Source organism: Triturus cristatus, chromosome 5_1 (genome assembly GCF_964204655.1).
Source record: "Triturus cristatus chromosome 5_1, aTriCri1.1, whole genome shotgun sequence".
NCBI lineage: Eukaryota > Metazoa > Chordata > Amphibia > Caudata > Salamandridae > Triturus > Triturus cristatus.
Window position 1 is genome coordinate 577,636,954 of NC_140587.1, and position 21,220 is coordinate 577,658,173.

Genomic DNA, 21,220 nt, shown 5'->3' on the forward strand with positions numbered 1-21,220 from the left:
GAACTCTTCAGGAACCAGTCGTCTAGATAACGGTAGACGAATATCTTCCGTTTGCGGAGGAAGGCAGCTACCACCGCCATACACTTTGAGAATGTCAGTGGAGCAGATTTGAGGCCAAATGGCAGAACTCTGTACTGATAGTGCCGACGAGAGATCTGGAATCTGAGAAACTTTCGGTGTTTCACTGAGACAGGAATATGGAAGTAAGCATCCTGGAGGTCGATGGCACACATCCAGTGCCCTTGGTGAAGATGCGGGAAGATTTGATGCAGAGCCAGCATCCTGAACTTTTCTCTCTTGACAAATCCGTTGAGCAGACGGAGATCGAGAATGGGTCTGTACTTGTTGACCGCTCCTCGTTTTTTAACAAGAAAATACCGGGAGTACACTCCTTGGTTTCTCTGCCGGAGCGGAACCTCCTCTATGGCGTTTTTGGAGAGGAGAGTGGCTACTTCGTCCAGTAACAGCCGTTTTTGGATTTGAGAGAGGAACTTAATTTGTGGGGGTACCTGCGAAGGGGGAGACTTGAACCTCAGCAAGTAGCCATGCTGTACAATATTCAGCACCCATCTGTCTTTTGTAATAGCTTCCCACTCTGCCAGGTGAACACTGATACTTCCTCCTACCGGAGTGGCGAACGAGCGCAGAGGAAGTAAGATCTCACTGTTTTGAGGGCTGTTTGGTGGAGGACTGTTGCTGCTTTGCACCTCCTCTCCCTCTGCCACGGCCCCTTTGTTGGAACTGGGACCCCTGTTGATTTTGAGAGGACCATTGGGGTGTTTGAACGCGCTGGTGAAAGGCACGCTTGTCGCCCTGCCGAAAGCGCTTGCGATATTCCTTGCGCTTTTCCAGTCCCACGGCTTTAACGGTGTCCAACTCCGCCTTCATTTTGGTCATTTGATCATCAGCGTGAGCCCCAAACAAAGACGACCCGTTGAAGGGCAGATTAAGAATCTTCTTCTGCGCGTCAGGCTTGAGTCCCGTTAGCCTTAGCCAGGCTGAGCGCAGAGAACATACGCCATGCGAGTAGCCATGTGCGGCGGGATCGGAAGTATCAGCCGCCGCACTGATGATTTGATTGGCTACAAGCCCACCTTCCTGGAGGATTTCAGTAAAAACCTGCCTGTCTTCCCTTGGCAGTCTCTCCACAAACCTGGAGAGGGAATCCCACAGAGAACGATCATACCGCCCTAGCAGGGCTGAAGCACTAGCCACTTTCATGTGGGAGGCGGAAGTGTTGCACATCTTTCTGCCATAGGAGTCCATGTGATTGCTGCCCTTCTCCGGGGGAACAGAAGACGACACTGAGGCAGAATGGGATTTCATGGCAGCCGCCACGATCACTGAGTCCGCTGGCGGGTCCGCCCTCAGAAATAAAGGGTCTTCGGCAGGAGCCTTATACTTTTTAGCTAGTCTTGAAGGCACAGAACCCACCGTAGCGGGGGTGAGAAATGTGGCCACAGCTGGCTCCAACAATCCGGGCACCAATGGTAGCAAAGGTCTGGGTGCTGACCGGTGATGCAAAGTGTCAAAAATGATTGAAGTGGGTGCCAGAGGGGTGTGCAGCGTGATATTCAATTTCTGTGCACCTCTAGCCAGAGCGTCCGAGAAAGTAGTGATGTCATCGACTGGGGACACTCGTGACGGAGGTGTAGAAGACAAGGTCGGAGAGTAGTCCCGGACCGAGGACCTTGTGGAGGAAGACCAGGTGGACGATCTGGTGCGCCACCTCTTGTGGGGGTGGTCGCTGCGGTGAGCCCTGGACCGTGATCTGTGCTTTGAAAAAGATCTTGGCCTTCTGTGCGAAGAGGGACGGTCCCTGGATCGAGACCGGCGTGGAGAAGGCGGCCTTCGACTACCCTGCGGAGACTTGCTCTTGTGCAGAGAAATCCTGGAGGGAGAGTACGTACTGGTATAGTCCGAGCCTGGACTTCTGCAGTCTCCTGTACCTACACCCTCCAACCAGCGAGGAGAGAGTCCGAACTTCTCTGGTGCCTTAGGTGACACTTCCGGAGAGATCTGCACGATATGCAGGCCTGGAGATGATGATCGCCCTCCAGAAGATCTAGATCTGACTCCTCTCTCCGTGGCCACTGCCGCTGTATCCTTCGACGGCGAACCCCTCGACGTCGATGACGTTTGCGTCACCATCGGTGCCAATTGCTGAGAATGGCGATCAGCCCTCGACAGGGGTCTCGACGCCGATCGCCTACGGCATTGTGGAGACATAGACAGCGATCTTCGTCACCGAACAGCTGCTTGAGGTCGGCCTGTTGACTTTGCCGTCGACCTTCCATGCCGTCGACTTGGCGACTTCGACCTCTCACGACGTCGACCTGGTGACCACGACGTCGACCTTCTACGACGTCGACTTAGGGACTTCGACGTCGACCTTTCATGTCGCCGAGTGGGAGCTTGTCTTGACGTCGAACGACCCACTCGCGGCGAGACGTACATCGCCGCATCTCTCGACGCCGACCCCCTCGAGGGAGGCGGAGAGTGTCTCGACGTCGACGGAAGCCTCGACGTCGACGGAGACAGTCCAGATCTCACCGGACTAACAGCCTTCGAGCCCGAAGGACTGCGCCTCGACGCCGACTTACTTCTTCGCGGCGGAGAATATCGACGTCGAGATGAATCCCTAGACGCAGAAGTCGTCCTCTGCTTTTTCGACAGTCCCTTCGACGTCGACGGCGAATCTCCTGGAACCTTGGTCTTTCTGGAGTCAGGAGAGTTGGTGTGTCGCCGTTTTTGAGATTGTGAAGCTGAAGAAGGTGGTTTTGATGTTGAATGGTCGCCTTCACGACGACTTCTCTCCTTCTCCAGCTGGGCATGTAGCTTAATGCACTCTCTGTCTCTCAGAGTGCGCTTGGAAAACTTCTGGCAGTGAGGGCACCGGTCAGGCTTGTGTGAAGTTGGCGAACACACAATGCACACAGAGTGTGGATCCGCCAGTGCCATCTTATTGCCACATGAAGGGCATTTCCTGAATAAAGCAGGCATTCTGACTGGAAAAAATATGGAATTTTTCAGGAAACCAGCAGAACACACCTTCAGGAGCCAGAAAATGTCGACATTTGTGAAAAAATATGAATTACCAAACCTTCAGTCAAAAAACTGAAGAGCTCAAGCTCCAAGATCCTCACAGAAGGAGCCGGAAAAAAGAACTGGCCCAACTGCCACCTGTGGTGCATCATGGGAGCAGGGGGTCTCCTGCAGGTCTTAAAGGCACGGTCCCCCTATAATAAGGCCTTAAAAGCAAGGTGTCAATTTTCTTTGTTTCTTGATACTCTACTGCAGCCTACAGGCAAATGCCTGCAATTACAGGTTTGCTTTATGGCAATAAAGCATTGTTGTGTGACAATTGGCTTGGTGCTTCCGTGTTTCCTTATGGGTTAGGGGGCACTGCAATGCAAACCTATGTAATTTACAGCTTTGCCATGTTTGAAACATTTTTAGGCTGCATGTATAGGTTTTCACATATATATGTATATATATATGTATTTTCTATATGCTCCGGGATCCCGCACGTGGGTGGGGATTATTCATAGATGATGACTTTGATGAGTATCCCCTGGATGAGAATGATGTTTTACATATAGAAACAGTATAGAGCTAAATATTAGCCAGTGGTTTCAGGTGCTCAGCAGCAGCACCTAATAATCTGCACCAGTGCTTGAGCTCCAGTTCAGGGCACATTTATTTTCGAAGGATAAAGTGAGATTAAGCCATTTGTCCAGAATCATAGGCCATTAATCAAGAGCCTAGACTTGGACCTAGTTTCCCAGCTCCCACGTTGGAAGTTGTGGCCTTTAAACCATATCCCCTTCACCGTTTGTATTTTTGTTTGCTCTCTGTTAAGCAGGCTAACAAGAGAAATGTGCTGGCTTAAGCTGCCACCTGATAAGAGCACTACACTTCATTTGTTATAAATCAACCACTAGGAGAGCGGCTGTAACCATGTCACTAATTTTTTTTTGTGTTTATCTCAAAGTTGTAAAAATATATTAAGCTGAGCTAGAGCAATGAATTTGTGTCAGCAAAACAAAAGCCATGTATTTAGTATAAACTTGATGCAGGACTTCAATGTAAAAAGGTAGCTTATGCAGCCTATTGAAGTTGCTATATCTGCTGTTAATGGGACGTGCTGGGGAGTGCAGGCGGCAGGCTGGGCAGACGTGCATTGTGTGGAAAGTTGCTTGAATGTTTATTGTAGCCACGGGTGGTGATTGTGTGTGTGCTGTGGGCGGGTGGAAGTCGATCTGTGCAGATATATTGAGCAGCAAACTCACAGGCCACAAAAACAAGGATGCTATCGACTTCAGGAATGTGAAAGAAAGCTCTCTTATCTTGAAAGCTAATGACCCATGACGAGAGAGGAAAGCCATATGGCGCCTCTGCTCCCAAGCGTGTGCCCGTGACCATGCACGCAAGCTCTAGGCCACAGTGGTAGCATTTTCTGAAGTCCTTACTAAAAGTCTCGCCAGAGCACAGCGCATGCGCTGCTCTAGGCTCGACCTAAAAAAGAGTAACCACCTTAGGCAGGAAAGCAGCTCTGGTCCTGAGAACCATCTTATCTGTATGGATAGAGGTGAAAGGAGGCTAAGAACTAAGAGCCTGCAGGTCACTAACACTCCTGGCAGAGGTAATCGCAATCAGAATTGTTTTGAATGAGAGAAGCCTAAACAGACAACTATGTAGAGGCTCGAAAGGAGACCCCATCAGGAAGTTAAGAACTAAATTTAAATCCCTCTGAGGCATAATAAAAGGAGTGGGAGGAAATCTATTAGTGAGACCCTTAATGAATCTCATGACTATGGGAGTCTTAACGACGATGGTTGGCCTGGCAAACAAAGAAAGGCTGACAAGGCCGACAAGTAGCCCTTAACAGTTGGTACAGCACAACCCTGCTGAGCCAAAGAAAGAAAAAAACTAAGAATATCAGACAAATGGGCCTTTAAATGGTCAATTGAACTCTCTCCACACCATTTAACAAACCAGGCTCACCTACTGGAATAGACGGATTTGGTGGAGTGTCTTCTGGCCGTTAAAATATCATCCACCACAGCCGGAGGGAGAAGGAGCTCAGGTTGCCCCATTCAAACTCCAGGTATGAAGGTGGAGGCTCTGGAGATGGGGGTGTAGAACCTGCCCCTGCGATTGCGAGAGGATGTCTGCCCTGCAAGGGAGATGGAGCGGAGGGTGAGATGAGAGGTGAAGGAGGTCTGTGTACCACACCCTTCTTGGCCAATCTGGAGCAATCAATATGACTTGGGCCCAGTCTTGGCGAATCTTCCTCAGAACCCGAGGAATCAAGGGTGTAGGAGGGAACGTGTAAAGAAACTGTGAGCCCCAATCAAACTGAAACGCGTTCCCCAGCGCTCCTCGCATTGGATACTGCAGAACGACGGCAGTGCGCGTTCTCCTGAGCAACACACAGGTCCAACCGAGGAAATCCCCACATCCTGAAAATGTGATGGACTATCTTGGCCGACGGAGACTGTCGACACACACAATCAGCACCCCGGCCAGATGATTTGCAATCACGCAAATCTGATCGTCCTGAGCCCAGGATCAGAGTCGCAGAGCCTCTCTGCAGAGACAATACGACCCTAATACTCCCTGTTTGTTGATGTACCACGTCGCGGTAGTGTTCTTTGTCAGGACCAGAACAAACTGACCACAAAGGGAGAAAAGAAAGGCCTTGAGGGCCAAATGTATCGCCCGCAATTCCAGAAGATTGATGTGAAGCAATTTCTCCTCTGGAGACCAAGGACCCTTGATCTCCAGATCCCCCACATGAGCACCCCACTCCAGAGTGGAGGCATCCGTTAACACTCTGGCCACCATAGAAGGAGGTTGAAATGGCTTCCCTTAAGACAGGTTGCCTGAAACACTTCACTTTAACAGATCCGCTGCAGTCTCTCTGGAGATTCTGGCCACCTCCCTGAGATCCCCATTGCGCTGAAACCACTTCCTGCAGAGGCACCACTGGAGTGCCCGCCTGTGCCAGCGTGCATGGTTGACCAACAGTATGCAGGAAGCGAACAGGTGCAAAACCTTCAGGACTGGAACAGCCGCTCCATCTTAAAAAATTGGTACCACAGCTTGGATGTTTAAAATCCTCTGAGGAGGCGGGAAAGCACGACTCAAAGTAGTAGCCAGTACTGCCCCTGTGAACAGGTTGCGCTGAGAGGGCACCAGGTGAGATTTGGGTACATTTATCGAAAAAATCCAAGTCGAACAACAGTAGAGTTGTTACTTGCAGATGATGAAGCACCATCTCTGGTGACTTTGCTTTGAGTAGCCAGTCGTCCAGATATGGGAAAACAGGAATTCCCGACCTTCTGAGATGCGCTGCCACCATAGCTATCACCTTTGTGAAGACCCGTGGCGCGGATGTGAGACCAAACGAAGGACCGCAAACCGATAATGTTACGAAGATACTTCTGATGCGACTTCAGGATGAGAATGTGAAAATACACATCCTGTAAATCGATGGACACCATCCAGTCTTCCAGCTGCAGCGCCAGAAGAACCTGAGCTAGCATCAAAATCTTGAACTTCTCCTACTTGAGGTAAAAATTCGAAACCCTGAGGTCTAGTGTCGGTCTCAATCGCCCGTCATTTTTGGGGGATCAGGAAATAGTGCGAGTAGCATCCCTGACCCATTTCCTGCTCCGGAACAACCTCTATCGCACCTTTCTGTAACAAGGACAGGGCCTCTTGTTGCAGAAGCAACAGATGGTCCTCCGAACACCAGCGCTGGCGAGGAGGGCAAGGAGGGTAAACTCCCGGAAAGGAAGGTCGTACCCATTTTCTACAAGATTCAAAACCCAAAGATCTCACGCAACAGATTTCCAATTTTGTAGAAAATGGGACTCCCGACTTCCCACGGGTCCAAGATGCTCCAGGATGGGGGATCTAGAGCTGCTTCCCTGTCAAGCCTGTGGTGTGGGCATGGGAGGAGGAAGAGGAAAAGGAAGAGGAGGAGGAGCAGGAGGAGGAGGCAGAGGAGGCGGAGGAGGAGGAGGAGGAGACCTGTTCGTGAGCAGACCCCACACACGACCTCTTCCCTTCCCTCTTGATGATCTATACAGTGGGTTCTGTTGTTGCTGATTACCCCGAAACGGAGCAGCCTTCCCAAAGCCCCAAAATCTCCGGTAACCAAAACCCTTAGGCTGGGATTGCGAGCCTAAGGATCTAGCAGTAGCTCTGCTATCCTTAAATCGTTGCAGAGCGAGTCAGCCTTGGTCCCAAGGAGTCTAGAACCATCAAAGGGAATATCCAACAGCATGGCCTGGACGTCCGGAGAGAATCCTGACCCTGTCAACCAGGCATGCCTCCTAGTTGCCACCGAAGAGCCCATTACTCTGGCAACGGAGTCAGCCATATCGAGCCCGGACTGGATCACCTGACAGGCTGCAGCCTGCGTGTCCGACAGTACCTCAGCGAAGTGACCCCAGACATCATCTGGCAACTTAAGTATCACCTCCTTAAAGGAGTCCATTAATGCATGGATGTAATACCCCATCAGGCACGAGGCATTAGTTGACTTCAAGGCCATGCTGGCCAATGAAAACACCTTTATAGCAGATAGTTCCAACTCTATCCCCCGGAGTCGAGGGGAAGGAACCTGCAGATTGCTTAGAGGGACCACCAAGCTTTCAGGCAAAGGGTGCGACAATAAAAATGCTGGATCTGGATCCCCAGGCGCAACCTTATAATGCTTTGCCACCGTTCTAGACACAGCAGAGGCAGACATTAACTTCTGCCAAACTTCCAAGATTGGATCTGTCAAAGCTTTGTTGAACGGAAGCAAAGGTTCCACTGCTGAAGAAGGGGAGTGCAGTTCCTCAGTTAAAATGTTAGATTTGACCTCCGCAGTTGGCAACTGCAAATCCAGAAGGTCAGCCGCCTTCCTTATGACTGAATGGTTTGAGGCCACATCCTGAGAAGGAAGAGCTTTGGGAGAAGAGCGCTCCCACTCTGGTATATTGTCCAGCCCACTGGCTTCTTGAAGACCTTCAAAGTCATCCATAGGATCCCGTATCTCACCCTCCTCAGCTTGCTCCTGCTGCTCCTGGAATTCCTCCTCTTCCAGAAGCCTCTGAACCTCCCTCCTACATCGCATCTTCAGAATTGGTGTCGGCGGTGCCAGACACGGCGCCGGTGACCTTGGAGCCTGCATCGATGGAGGTCCTTCAACAGAGGCCTGCGGCGCCACACGATGTCAAGGCGGTGCCGGACCGGAGCTCAACAGCACAGGAGAAAAGTCCATCCTTCCCTCCTGGGACGGGATCGGCACAAATGGTGTCTGGGGAGAATGTTGGAGAAAACCCAAATTATAGGAAAGCGGCCTCACAGGGCCAGTCGGCATGCCGGATGGGTTAACTGCCCTGGCAAACATGTCATACATCGCATTAAGAAAATGCGATGGATCCGCACTTGGAGCCAGAAAAGGCGGGTACGGAAACGGAGCTACCTGACCTGGAATAGGCCGAGGGCGTAAGGAGGTCTCAGGCTGCGGCGCCGGAGACACCGGATCCCGGATTAGAGAAGCTGGAGGTTCCGGAGATGCTTCCCAAGGCGCTGGAGAGTCACTCTGTGTCAGAGAATGCACCGGAGTCACCTGCGGGGAAGGAGAAGGCGAGATGTCATTCTTCCTAGGACGCCGCTGGACCGAGGACACTGACTTTGATGACTATTCCGAAAGAGCGACGCTTGGACCCTTGACGCCACTTCTTATGCTTTTTGGACGACCTCGAGGTGTCGCCGACTTCGATCTCGACTTAGTCCTCTTCTGACCTCTCTTCTCTTTCCTTGTCCGGGCCATAAACAACTTCGCTTCCCTCTCTTTAAGGGCCTTTGGATTCATCCGACAACACGACTAACATCCCTCGAAATTCGTGGTCAGACAACAGGCACCAAAGGCAATCTTCGTGGGGGTCCGTGACAGCCATATGGCCCTCACATTCCCTACAGGGTTTAAAACCAGGCTTCTTCTGAGTAGCCATCATGTAGAAACAGTTTACAGGCAACTTCAACAAAGTAGACCACAAAGAAATGTAGAGTCCAAGAAAAACCGTTACGCGTCAACGGCGTGGAAAAAAGGGAACTGACGTCAGCACGCCGACGAGGTCTTCTTATGGCTCCGATGACGTCATACAGAGTTGCGAGCGGAGCCGTGCTACTGTGACGTCCTCGTCGAAGTGGGAGAGCTATGAAAAACAGTTTCCGTGGAATGCTGTGGAAGGGGAAATTCAAAAGGTGAGGAATCCACAGGCAGATGTAGCCGTCAGAAAAAGCTCCTACTGTAAAGGCGTGGCTGAAAAATGTGATTACTTGCAATGATCAACTGGAACACTACTACTCAACTATCCCTCCCACTGATAGACCAAGAAACTTCTGGGGCCAGCTGCAATCTTACTTGATAAATAAAACACGCCAGGTGACTGATGTAACCTGCAGCGAGGTGCGGCGCACATTGTGCAACTTTTCATCAACCCATCGGTACCTTGTCAATGGGAGATTGTGTTTATTGCCTGTGTTAAGTTCATGTCATGTATGCTTATTCTGATTCCTGCCCAGGCCAAATGAGATGATCTGGTCTGAACTTTGTGTAGCTGCATAGACTAATCATTATCCTTACCCTACTGTTCCGGAAAGGGTAACTAACTGCATTATTTGCACTCTGTATATAACGGTATTATTTGCTCTCTGCATGTAACTGATGGGGACATCTGATGTGTTTTGTTCTGAATGCATGTACACTGATGTTTTGAAATCTAATAAATAAAAAAAACATTAAAAACAACACTAGGGGGGCGTGGCCGAGCAGTTAAACATGGCGGGCGGGCTCAAGAGGAGCTCCCAAGGCCCGCCACGACATCCTTTTAATTCTCCTTCCCCATCGGTGTTTTGTACGCCTAGTATCCTCCCGCTGTGTTTTTGCGAGTACCGGGCGTGCTGCAGTGTGCCTTTAGCTGCAGAATCACCGCCACGGAGACCGACTGACGGAGCTCCTCCCAAGCGGCGTCCTGCTGCCAGGCTCGCGTCGCACCAGATCCTGCCTCCTCCGGCCCTTTGTGGCTGGAGCCATTCGCAATCAGTCGTAGGGAGCGTGGGAGTCCCGGAGGACATCTCGTGAAGGGTCGGAGGCCCGCCGCAGTTCCATCCTGGCGGCATAGAGGATTTACGGCAGCTGCATCATCTGGTGGGCCTGGTGCTGCTCTGGGCCGGCGGCTGGGGGCCCACGTCTGGGTGCTCTCCGCCGCGAGATAGTCCGACCTTGCCTTTTGACCGCCTCGAGGGACGACGATAGTGTGGACCCGATCCCCCTGGGGTGTGGACTGCCTCCCCAGTGGTGCTCGCATGGACTTAAACGGCGGCACGCGTATGCGGCCGATCTTGCCCTCAGCCTGAAGACGCTATTGCCGATGGGCGTGGCTCTATGAATATCGGGCCTGCATCTGGAGAACCGCCGTGACCTGGGCCGGTGTGGTGCGGGGACCCATCTCCTGCCGCGAGATTCCTATCATGTTGGTGTGTGATCTCCCCCTTTCTGTTCTGGCCTTCATCTCTGGGGTCCCCAGCTGACTCACTACGAATATTCTGTCTTTACCTGGGTCTCCTGATTCCAGCGTCCTCGGGCCTTGTTGGAGCCACTCTGAGGCCCCCCCCTTATAGCCTGCGTGGCCGGTGCGGAGGTGGTGCGTCTTGGTGGATAGGATCGGGTGTGGGGGTGGCTGCCTGGCTGCTGGAGGCCCGTCTCCCTGCCTGCTTCTTACTTTAAGATTGGTGATTTTCCTCGGGGGGCCTGGTGCCCCCCTTAGCGTTGTGAGGCAGTGGGGGCTGCAAAGTGGACTGCTTGACCTGCACTGGGCCATATAATTGATTGCCTTCCTGAGGGGCCCTGCGGGAGACTTGCCGCCCCCCCCCCCCCTCCTCTCATTATACCAGGTGGGTGCGGATCGCGGCAGTGGCGTGCCGGGACACAACGCATCTCCACCGCTGCTGCTGCGGAGCACTTCTATCATCGTGCTGCGTTGCGCACAGGTCATGGAACTTGGCAGTGGCACCCATTAGGGAGTCGCTTGCATGCCGAAGCAGCCGGGCTAGGTCCCAGTGCGGCTTGTGCCTTTGTTGCGCGGCTGCTGCGTTGCAGCATGGATACACCTCTAGTTGACTCCCACGGAATTCCACCGGCTGGTGCTGGACTATCTGTTGCCCCTCAATATGACTCGTGATAAGTTGCAGAGTGCCAAACAAAGCACGCTTGATCGTTTTGCGGCCACTGGGGCGCAGCCTACGGATCCCGCGGCTCTGAGTTCTCCAGGTCCAGATAATGCTGCATTGATGGCGGCCATAACACAAACCCGCAATGCGTTTGAGGCTAAGATTGGGGCAGTGGGATTGGACGTCATGTTGATCCGCAAGGATTTACGCAGGGCAGTTGACAGAATAACAGAGGCCGAGACCTCGATCTCTACCACAGAGGATACAGTGGCCTCCCTTCAGAAGAAGGTGTCTTCCCTCGAATCTATCACCAAGGGGCTCGCGCTCAGGGCGGAAGATGCCGAAAGTGGGGCTCACGCTCAGGGCTTTCCAGATGGATGTGAGGATAATAATATGGAACGATTCCTTGTTACGTGGATACAGAGCTGGATCCCTCCGTCATCTTTATCTTCCTGCTTCATCATAGAATGTGCCCACCGTGCCCTGATGCAGAACCTCTGCCGGGGGCCAGGCCTTGACCAGTTATAGCTTGCTTCCTCAACTTCCATGATCGTGATGCGATCCTTGCACAGGCTAGATTGGCGGGCAAACTCTATCATGACTCCCACCAAATTCTTATCTTTCCGGACTATACCTGATTGGTGCAACAACGCAGTCAGTCGTTCACGGCTGCCAAAGCCGGCCTACAGGATCTAAAACTGCAGTATGCATTGCTCTTCCCGGCCCGACTGAGGGTGATCTACAAATCACGCACCCTCTTCTTCGATACTCCGAAGAGGTTTTTGCCTGGACAGACGAACAACGGACGCTTAAGCCTCACACTCCGCCATGCTTTGATTAAGAGTCGTCCTCCGGTGAGGCCATGCAGCGGCTTCCTAAAATTAAAGGGAAAACCAACCGCAGACCACGCTCGAGGCGTCGCTCAAAATGTCAAGGTGCCTCCAGCTCCCAAGGTGATGGGGGCTTGCGTGACTCCTCGCTGGCACAATGTGGGGACTGAGACTTGTGGGACACGTCTAAATGCAAATCGGACTGCCTGGTGAACTCTAATTCATTTGTTCTTATTTTTATATTTCTCGTTATTTCTCTTTTGTTTATGCAACACCAGTATGGGGATCTGAGAGCCTTGATTCTCTATTATGCTGATGGTATTGAATATGAGCCTGCATGAGGTCCTCTCCTCGCCCCTCTTCTTTCAGTTGTTAAACACTTAGGGCCATATGTAGGTAGGGACACATTTACCACTTCATAAATACCGAATTTTACCGATTCGGTATTTATGAAGTGGTAAATGATATGTAGGTAATTGGTCGGTAAATATTACCGATTCGGAATGATTCGGTAATTACCGAATCGGTATTTACCGATTCGGTAATGAGGCATACCTTCCCATTGATGGGAAGGTATGCCTCATTACCGAATCGGTAAATACCGATTCGGTAATGGGGGGAACACATGCAAGGGTGGCAGGGTGTCACATTGACACCCTGTTGCACCCCTTAAACGGCCATGTGTGCACATGTGGCACACATACATGCCCTAAGGGCATGTATGTCTGCCACATTGCACACTTCTAAGCGCTTTCAAACGCTTAAACACATCCATTCATTATTTACCACCAACTAATAGTTGGTGGTAAATACCGACTCCAAAACACACCCACACACTCCCCCTACATCTCATTTATGTATTCGTAATTTACCGAATCGGTAAAATTACCGATTCGGTAATTTTACCGATTCGGTAAATTACCGAATGCAGAAATGAGCCCCCTACATCTCAAAAGCCAAAATACCGGTCGGTAACGGTAAAATTACCGAAAATCGGCCGTTACCGACCGGTATTTGGCTACCTACACGAGGCCCTTAATGTTTCTTTGGGGCTAGTTATATGGGGAACCGTTGGTATGGGACCGTGCTCTGCCCCGTTGGGGTGGTGGTATGATGCTCACCGCGACAGATACTTCTATTGTTTTTGAGGTATTGGGTAGGGTGGGTGGGGGAGGGAAGGGAAGGGGTGGGGTTTCTGCTTCTGGTTATTGTTTGTTATTGCCACCATGTATCTCTTTATCTATACTTTGAAATTGCCACGGTCATCCACTTTATCAGCTGCTATTCTGTATGGTGCCAGTATCTATAGCACAGGACGTAGCCACGGTTGGGAGTAGAGAGCTCTAAATTCTTAGTTGGAATGTTAATGGTTTGCCAGATAAAATTAAGTGAGGTGCTGTTTTGCGTCAAGCCTAGCGGCACAGGGCGGGTGTTCTCTTCTTGCAAGAGACCCACCTGGCAGGCACTAAGACTCCTTGCTTGGGACGGTTTGGCTTTGCACACGCCTACTATGCTGGCTTCACTAGAGGTTCCCGGGGGGTGGCCCTACTTATGCACCGCAGGGTTCTGTTCGTTCATGGCCGCACATGGAGCGATCCACAGGGCAGATATATTGTGATTTATGGGACACTTTATGGGGAGCCTATCGTTCTGGGCAGTGTCTATGCCCCTCTCCCACTCTTGTGGTCCCTTATAGAAAGGCTGACCATGTGTGGACTGACCTTCCATCTGTATTGATGGTAGTTGGAGGAGACTGGAATGATGTTATGTCCACTACACGGGAGAGATGGCGTGCTACGGCCCAAGTCGTAGAGGCCCCAGATTCAAACTATTTTCCCTGGTCCAGAGTTTGGGATGGGTGGATACATGGAGGACTATGCACCCGGACACACACGCTTACACTTACTGCTCTAGAGCCCATGACTCCTTCTCCTGCCTAGATTATATTTTACTTGAGGCGGCACATACCCACAGACTGGCCGAGGCTGCGATTCTTCCCAGGGGGCTATTCGATCACTCGCCGCTCTCTATCCTCCTGTCTCTTGACCCCAAGCGCTCCCGATTTGATGGTGACTGTCGCTGTGTCTACTACGGGACGAGAAATATAGGGCACACATGCATACCTCTCTAACGGATTATCTATCAATTAACACGGGTACAGTGGAATCGCCAGCTACCTTGTAGAAGGCTATGAAGCCCACTCAGAGGAGCGGATATTGCTTTTTGCACTGCTCTTCGCAAGCAGGGGCGTGCTAAGCTGCTCGAGATCGAGGCTCAGCTTCTTGAATTGGAACGTGTAAGTAGAGATGCAGTGGGTCAGGCTGCATGTAGACAACTGCTGACACTGCAGCAGTCTTATGCAGGCGAGCTCCTTAATGAAGCACGACTCTATTGGCTTGCCACCCGTAGTCACATCTATCAGTGGGAGGATAAATCTAGTGCTCTGCTGCATTGTTTGAGACAGATACTCCCAGGTGTAGGTGGCCCAGATGGGACTGTGCTTACGGACCCGTTCGCTAGTGCCGATAGCTTCGCCTCGTTCTTTGCGGACCTTTATGCTCCCTTTGAAGTCCTACCTGCCACCCTCATACAGAAGTTTATCAATGATTTTCCTCCCCACGCGTTGTCTGACATGGTGCGAGAGTCGCTGGACGTTCCCCTATCGATAGACTAACTTCTGCATGCATTGTTGGAAATGCAAGTGGGCAAGGCGCCCGGCCCGAACAGCTACCCTTGTGAATTTTTTCAAAATATTACCTGCAACTCTTAAAACTCTATCTAGCAGCCTTAGAGGCCTCCTGGGAATCTGGCCACCTTCCACCGGACAGGAGACATGCTGAGTTCTTTGTCTTCTTGAAGCCAGGCCGTCCACCGGAACACTTCTTGTCCTATCGCCCAATTTCCTCACCTAATGTTGAGGCCAAGCTTCTGGACAAAGTGATTCTCAACTGTTTAGTTCCACATATTACAGATTTGATCAAGCAGGATTTATGCCAAACCGCGCTACACGACACAACATTAGGCTTGCTCATAATGCCATCACTGTGGTCGATAAGCTCAACAACCCTGCCGCACTTCTTATGGCAGACATGAATAAGGCATTTGATTCTCTTAGCCAGACTTATCTCTTTGCATTCCTTACTCGCCTTAATATGGGCCCCCGATTGCCCAGCTTTAGTCGCCTGTTATATACAGATATAACTGCCTCAGTCAGCGTGGTTGATTCGGTTTCTAAAAGCTTTCTGGTTGGGTGGGGGACACGCCAAGGCTGCCCGCTCTCCCCCTATCTTTTTGCCCTAGCCTTGGTCCACTCGCAGCTTGGGTGGGGGTGATTGCGCAGATGCGTGGCTTCGAATGGGCTCCTGATATTTCCGACCGCATAGCGCTATATGCGGATGATATGGTCTTCTTCCACACCGATCTTGGAATGGCCCGTGTCTTCTCCGCATTATTCAGATGTTTAGTGAAACCTCTGGTCTCTATATGAATCGAGGAAAATCCTTTCTCTGGCAGCTGTGGGGCGGTGATGGACTCGGTGATTGGTCATGGATGGTTTCAAGTACTTTGGAGTGCATCTTTCTTCGTCCCAGGCCCTGTCATGGAGTAGAAACCTTGCCCCACTGTGGAAGCAGGTGGGAGACCAGACACTTGTACGGTCTCACTTGCCACTGTCTCTTTTTGGTGGATCCGCATTTTTTTAATGATTTCTTCTTTACCAGGTGCAGAACCATCCATATCCATATCAAACCCTTGTGGTTTCGCCAATTAAATGCTACCCTCGCCCGAATTCTAGGGGGGGGGGGGGGGGGGGGTTGAGGACTTGTATAACAGAGGACTTGTTTCCAATCTACATACTCCAGTGGAGTAGCCACCCTGGATGTCCATGCATACTATATGGCTTCTCATATACTTGTCCTCAATGACTGGTGATACGGTGATCATGGTGATCCAGCCTATGCAGTGGAGCGCTGGCTGTTGGGTAACAATGCTCTCCACTGGGTTCTATATTCTGCGCCATTGCTTCGCAAATTACCACCTGCCACGGCTATAATTTTCAAACTTTGGAGGACGGCGCATCATCAGACGGGTTGGTGGGGGTTACTTACTAAGGAGACTCCACAGTGGAATAACGGGCAGCTACCACAGCTGATGCATCTGCCTGGCTTTCGGGGTTGGGAGGCCATTAGGATAGATACAGTGGGGGCAGTTGTATGTGGATGTACCCTTAAGTCTTTTCTAGACATACAGACAGAGTATGCCATGCCACCAACACAATTGTATTGATACCTCCAGTTCCGCCACGCCTGCACTCTAACTCTGTCTATATCTCATTTAACGGAGATTCCTGAATTTAATCCTATAGAGGCGAAGGTGATCATGGGTGACCTGGGGGATCACAAAATTACTAAAATATATTGTACACTTATTAATAACACTCCCAATCCACTCCAAAATACTAGAGAGGCATGGCAGTAAAATCTGGGTCCCCTAGAGGAGGGTGACTGGGTGGAAGCGTTGGCATCTCCACGCAGCGCAGCAATTGCAGATCGCCTATGCCTTATCCAATTCAAATATTTACACAGAGCTTATTATACTCGGCACAGGCTATGGCAGGCTGGACTTATTGCGTCCCCACATTGTCTGCGCTGTAAATCTACAGAGGGTACATTTATACATACTGTATGGGCCTGCCCAGTGCTGACCAGATTCTGGATGGGGGTATTTGCGTGCCTGTCTGAGGTCCTGGGGTGGATTATTGCCTCCTCACCGAGGTTGGCTATTTCACACATTGCGGAAGATATAGGCGGAAACAGATACAAACGCCATTTCCTATTTCTGGGCCTAACACTAGCTAAGAGAGACATCGCCCAGGCTTGGAAAGATGAGGCATCACCGGCGCTTAAGGTGTGGAAGAAGGGTCTTGATTTTTGTATGGGTCTGGAGCTCCCGGTCTTTGAGGCAAAGGGATGCCCCCGGAAACATTAAAAAATCTGGAAAAGGTGGGCGGACTATAGGGGGATATATCTAGAGCCTCCCCCCCTCCCCAACGGATGTTAATGAATCACTTTCATGATACTGGCTAGCTGATGTTTATATATTTCCTGTAATTGGTATGAATGTGGATGGCAACATGTTTTCCTATATCTAGGTTTTATGTCAGTCAAGGAGAAATAATGTGGCACAGTTGGTTTTTGTTTCCCTTTTTTTTCTTCTTTTTTTCTCTTCTTTCATGTTCTTCATTTATATTATAATGTATCTTTTGTGGAATCCATCCGTTACGATTATTAGAAATGTTGATCCATATATTTATTTTATTTGTTGGAAATGGGTGACTTCTGTAACCCATGTCTTCTATTGGATGTCAACAATAAAATATGTTTTGGAAAAATAAACACTAAATCCTGTTGGAAATCCACAAATCGAAGGCTTATTTTCATACTTTCAACTCTAACTTTTGTACACTGGCCCAAAAACTAGAGGAGGGGCGGATTTTACTATTTGGTTGTTTCAACAAATATTGCCTTCATGTTGGATACTGTCCAGATACAGACAACGATTTCGCATTTAGAATTTTTTTTTTTTTTTTTTTTAAATCAGACAACGCGGTATAATGCAGACATGTTATAATTAATGTACAGCTTTCTTACATACCAAGAAGTAATCCTGTTACAAACAAGTTTTCTTCTTTATCAGTTGCAGACTTGGCACGCTCGGTTGTGAGAACTGTTTGTGCTGCGTGACCTCTGAAAGAAAAAAAATGAAAAAGCTTGAATTTATTGATGCTCAGCTCTAGAGATAGAAGATGAAGGAAGGTCATAGGTACTATTGAAATATACCTGTAACTATTTTTTCAGCATGAGGGAAAATGAGCTCTGACAGAAGAAACAGAAAATAAAACAATCTTCAACTACAAATTACAACATACATTTCTTTAGAAGTCTATAGTATAATATACAATGATATATTTGTGATGACTAAGTGATACAAGATGACCTACGGTGGTGGAGGACTCATGGCATTGCAATGGCTAAATCCAACTCCACTGAGGTTTAATGCAGATAGACTGTGCCAGAGCTTGGAAATTGGGGTCTGTGGTTGACACAAATTGGACCTCCTTAGTATCCTCCTCCAAAGAGTCAGAATCATTTCGGAAAAGGGTGTGAATTGTGCCCTAGTATGCAGATTGTTGACTATACTGTTCCATCACTCCGGAGCCTCCCTGTAGGATCTGATTAATGAAAGACCTTATGGCTGGAGGCCTGACATCCCTGAAGTAGAAGAGGGAGCCTGTGGTGCCAATGCGGTCATTGGGATCATAACTTCAGCTTGGTGCCAGAGTGGAAGGTTTTGACTTCGGGGTGGGTGGTGCATGGTTGCCTTCGCAGAGCCTGGGAAAGAGAAACAATGGATGCACAAGACTGCCATGTCTAGTTAGTGTGCAAGCAACAAGCTCGAGCTGAAGTGGCTGCCAGCTAGCAATGCCAGCGTTAACTGTTTGTCGTCTTAAACAGCCGTAAGGGCCTCATCCCAAAGTTTGTCACGGTGCCAAGCAGTCATCAACAAGTAGCCCTCTGATACATCACCCGATATATATTCGTATATATTAATTTAACTACAGACTTGTTCAATAATTCTCACACATCAAGCAGTGCTAAATAAAACAAATATTAGTGTAGGGGAACAAGCTTTTTCCTTTGAACCATCTGCCTTGATTCTACCTTATGCCACTTCTACCATCCTACCTACATTTCATGGCTCTTTATCTCACTCTTGCAGAATCTTTACATCCCTGCTTTCTTTCTTTGTCTTCCTGTCTTTCACATACTCATTCTTGCTCCTTTTTAGGCTTCGCCAGCAAAGCGCTTGCGCTGTGCTTCTGATTATGTTTTGCCTACATAGAGCTTGTGAAATCTATTGTTTTTAATATATCGTTAAAGGGACTTGCATCCCTCCTTCACTTCTTATTGGTCCGTGTGCTTGCCAGTTTGCTATCCCCTGTTTCTATTGGTTGTAGTCTGTTCTCCCTTCTGTGTCACTCTTATCAGTTTCCCGTCGCCTAACTACTCGTTCCCACCTGCGTTGGTAGTGCCAACTTTTTTCTATTTTGGCTAACACTGCATACCATTTACTGTCTGTTTACATTTTGTTATCTTTCCCTGGCACGTCTTCATACCTCGCCCGTGCTTCACATATTTAAGCACTCACCGCCCAAAAAAAAAGTAGTGCGGGAGGCGTTCATGTATATCATTTCACACAACTACTGGCTGCAGGTACTTGTTTTTTTAGATTATTTTTTATATTTTAGACCTGCACTCGTACATAGTGCATGTCCCTGCAGTCTCTTTCGTTGACCTATGCCGCTGTTTTCAATCCACCCCGTCCTCCTCCTTTCTGCTCTCTAGTGTTTCTAACCCCCCCCTTACCTTCTCCCGCCTTATTCAAACTTTATTTAATTTACATTCCTCAGCTGAACACCATGCGCAAACTTTCTTTAAAAAGTATTAATAAACATATACAAACCCTAATGCATTTACCAATACTTGTTTAGTGAGCCATCCTTCCTAGCTGTGAAATGCTCCTCTACCCTGCCCATTCCTGGGCCACCCAGTGCTGTATGCTACAATGCATAAGCTCTTCTGCACCTAAAGTCATGTACTCATTATTGCAAAGTGTCCCTGTCTTATTTTGGTTTTGGAATGTAATACAGTTCCATGTAAGCCAAATACAACGCATCTGTCATGGCTCCCATTAAAAAAAAATCATGGTTTTCAGTTGGTCCATTTCGTTCAAATTAAGACAAACTTACTAAATGCTCATTTTGTTAGATGAAATCCCAGTACCTGAATCATGTTGCTTGGTGTACAAGAATCTATTTGGCATTCCTATTTGTGATAGCTCGAGTAATCTTTTGAATGTTAGTCAATGTCATTTGGAGTGCGGTCCTGGAAGTCCAAATATGTCCTAGGAAATTAAATTCTGCAAAACACACAGTGCACGGCGCTGCTATCTAACTGATGTCAACTATGACCTGGGGTCTCCAGGAATATGCTAGAACTTTGATGGCCTTCTGTGTCTGAGACATGGCGTGGTGGATACTAGAGAGGTTATTTCCTTTACCTTATAGTATTATTGCATGTAATACATCACATTCGCCCAGTGGAGCAAGAATGGTGCAGAGATGATCCTCCTCTGTTTTCTTGGTTTATTTTTGTAGAGAATGAGATTGTCCAGGTATGTAAAAAGGACAAGATGAACTTTGTACCCCTCGTTTTCAAGAGTACATGTGTGAAGCTAGAACCACAAACACATATCTCTGTATGGATTGACGTTTCGTTTTTCAAAATTACTTTACAATAGAGCACACTCTAGTGGAAAGAACAGTGTTGGGATTACCCCGAGACTACGACTTTCTCGAACAGATTAAAATATTCGCTCTGCTCTATTGTGAAGTAATTTTGAAAAACGAAACGTCAATGCTAACAAGATGTGCCTCTACTTCGAATTTTGAGCCTTGAAAACGCCCTGGCCCAATTTTAGCCACTGGGTGAAACATGTGTCGGCTGTTCACTTTGCTCTAATGTGAAGAAAGAATTAAAAAAAAAAAAAAAGGATATAATCTGAAAGTTGGAACACTTGAAAAAGAACTTCTCATGTCTGAACAAATAAAACGAAAACCTGTACTTATCCAAGTACTCTGACTATTCTTACTTTAAACTAATTGAGGAGGAGTTCTTTGACTCACAACTTTACGCATGTACTTTTCCTGAGGCCATAGAGGTCCAGTGTCTCGAGTCAATCTCCTCAAACAAATAAGCTTTATATACTGGGCAATTCTCTCTGGAACTGGGACCCCTGGACCTTAGGAACATTGCATCTACATCTCTCTGTATGATTTTAGGAGCCATCATGACTTGTGAAGTTAAAAGAGGCAGTTTATCCAGGTTGAGGTGGCCAGCCAAGCTGTGTGGCGAGGAAAGCAGACCATTGCATTGAATGCTGAAGTAATACATGGCCTACTCGGGGTAAGGGGAGTCTTGTGACTGCCGCTGCTTTTGTGCTAATAGATGTGGTTTAAGCAGAAATTCCCAACACGTAGGGGGTGTGTGTGTCGCGGAGGGGGAAGGGGTCAGTGCAAGCTCATTTTTCCTATC

At 49.0% G+C, this 21,220-nt stretch overlaps 1 protein-coding gene across 5 annotated transcripts in view; it reads right to left on the minus strand.

Moving 5' to 3' along the window:
• Window positions 1–21,220, minus strand: part of CSPP1 (centrosome and spindle pole associated protein 1) — a 1,290,317-nt gene that overhangs the window by 854,063 nt on the left and 415,034 nt on the right. For all 5 annotated transcript variants that reach the window (XM_085605499.1, XM_085605497.1, XM_085605498.1 and 2 more), the window contains one exon: window positions 17,721–17,812. In XM_085605499.1, the coding sequence (XP_085461625.1) occupies window positions 17,721–17,812 (92 nt within the window). The remainder of the gene's footprint in view (window positions 1–17,720; window positions 17,813–21,220) is intronic.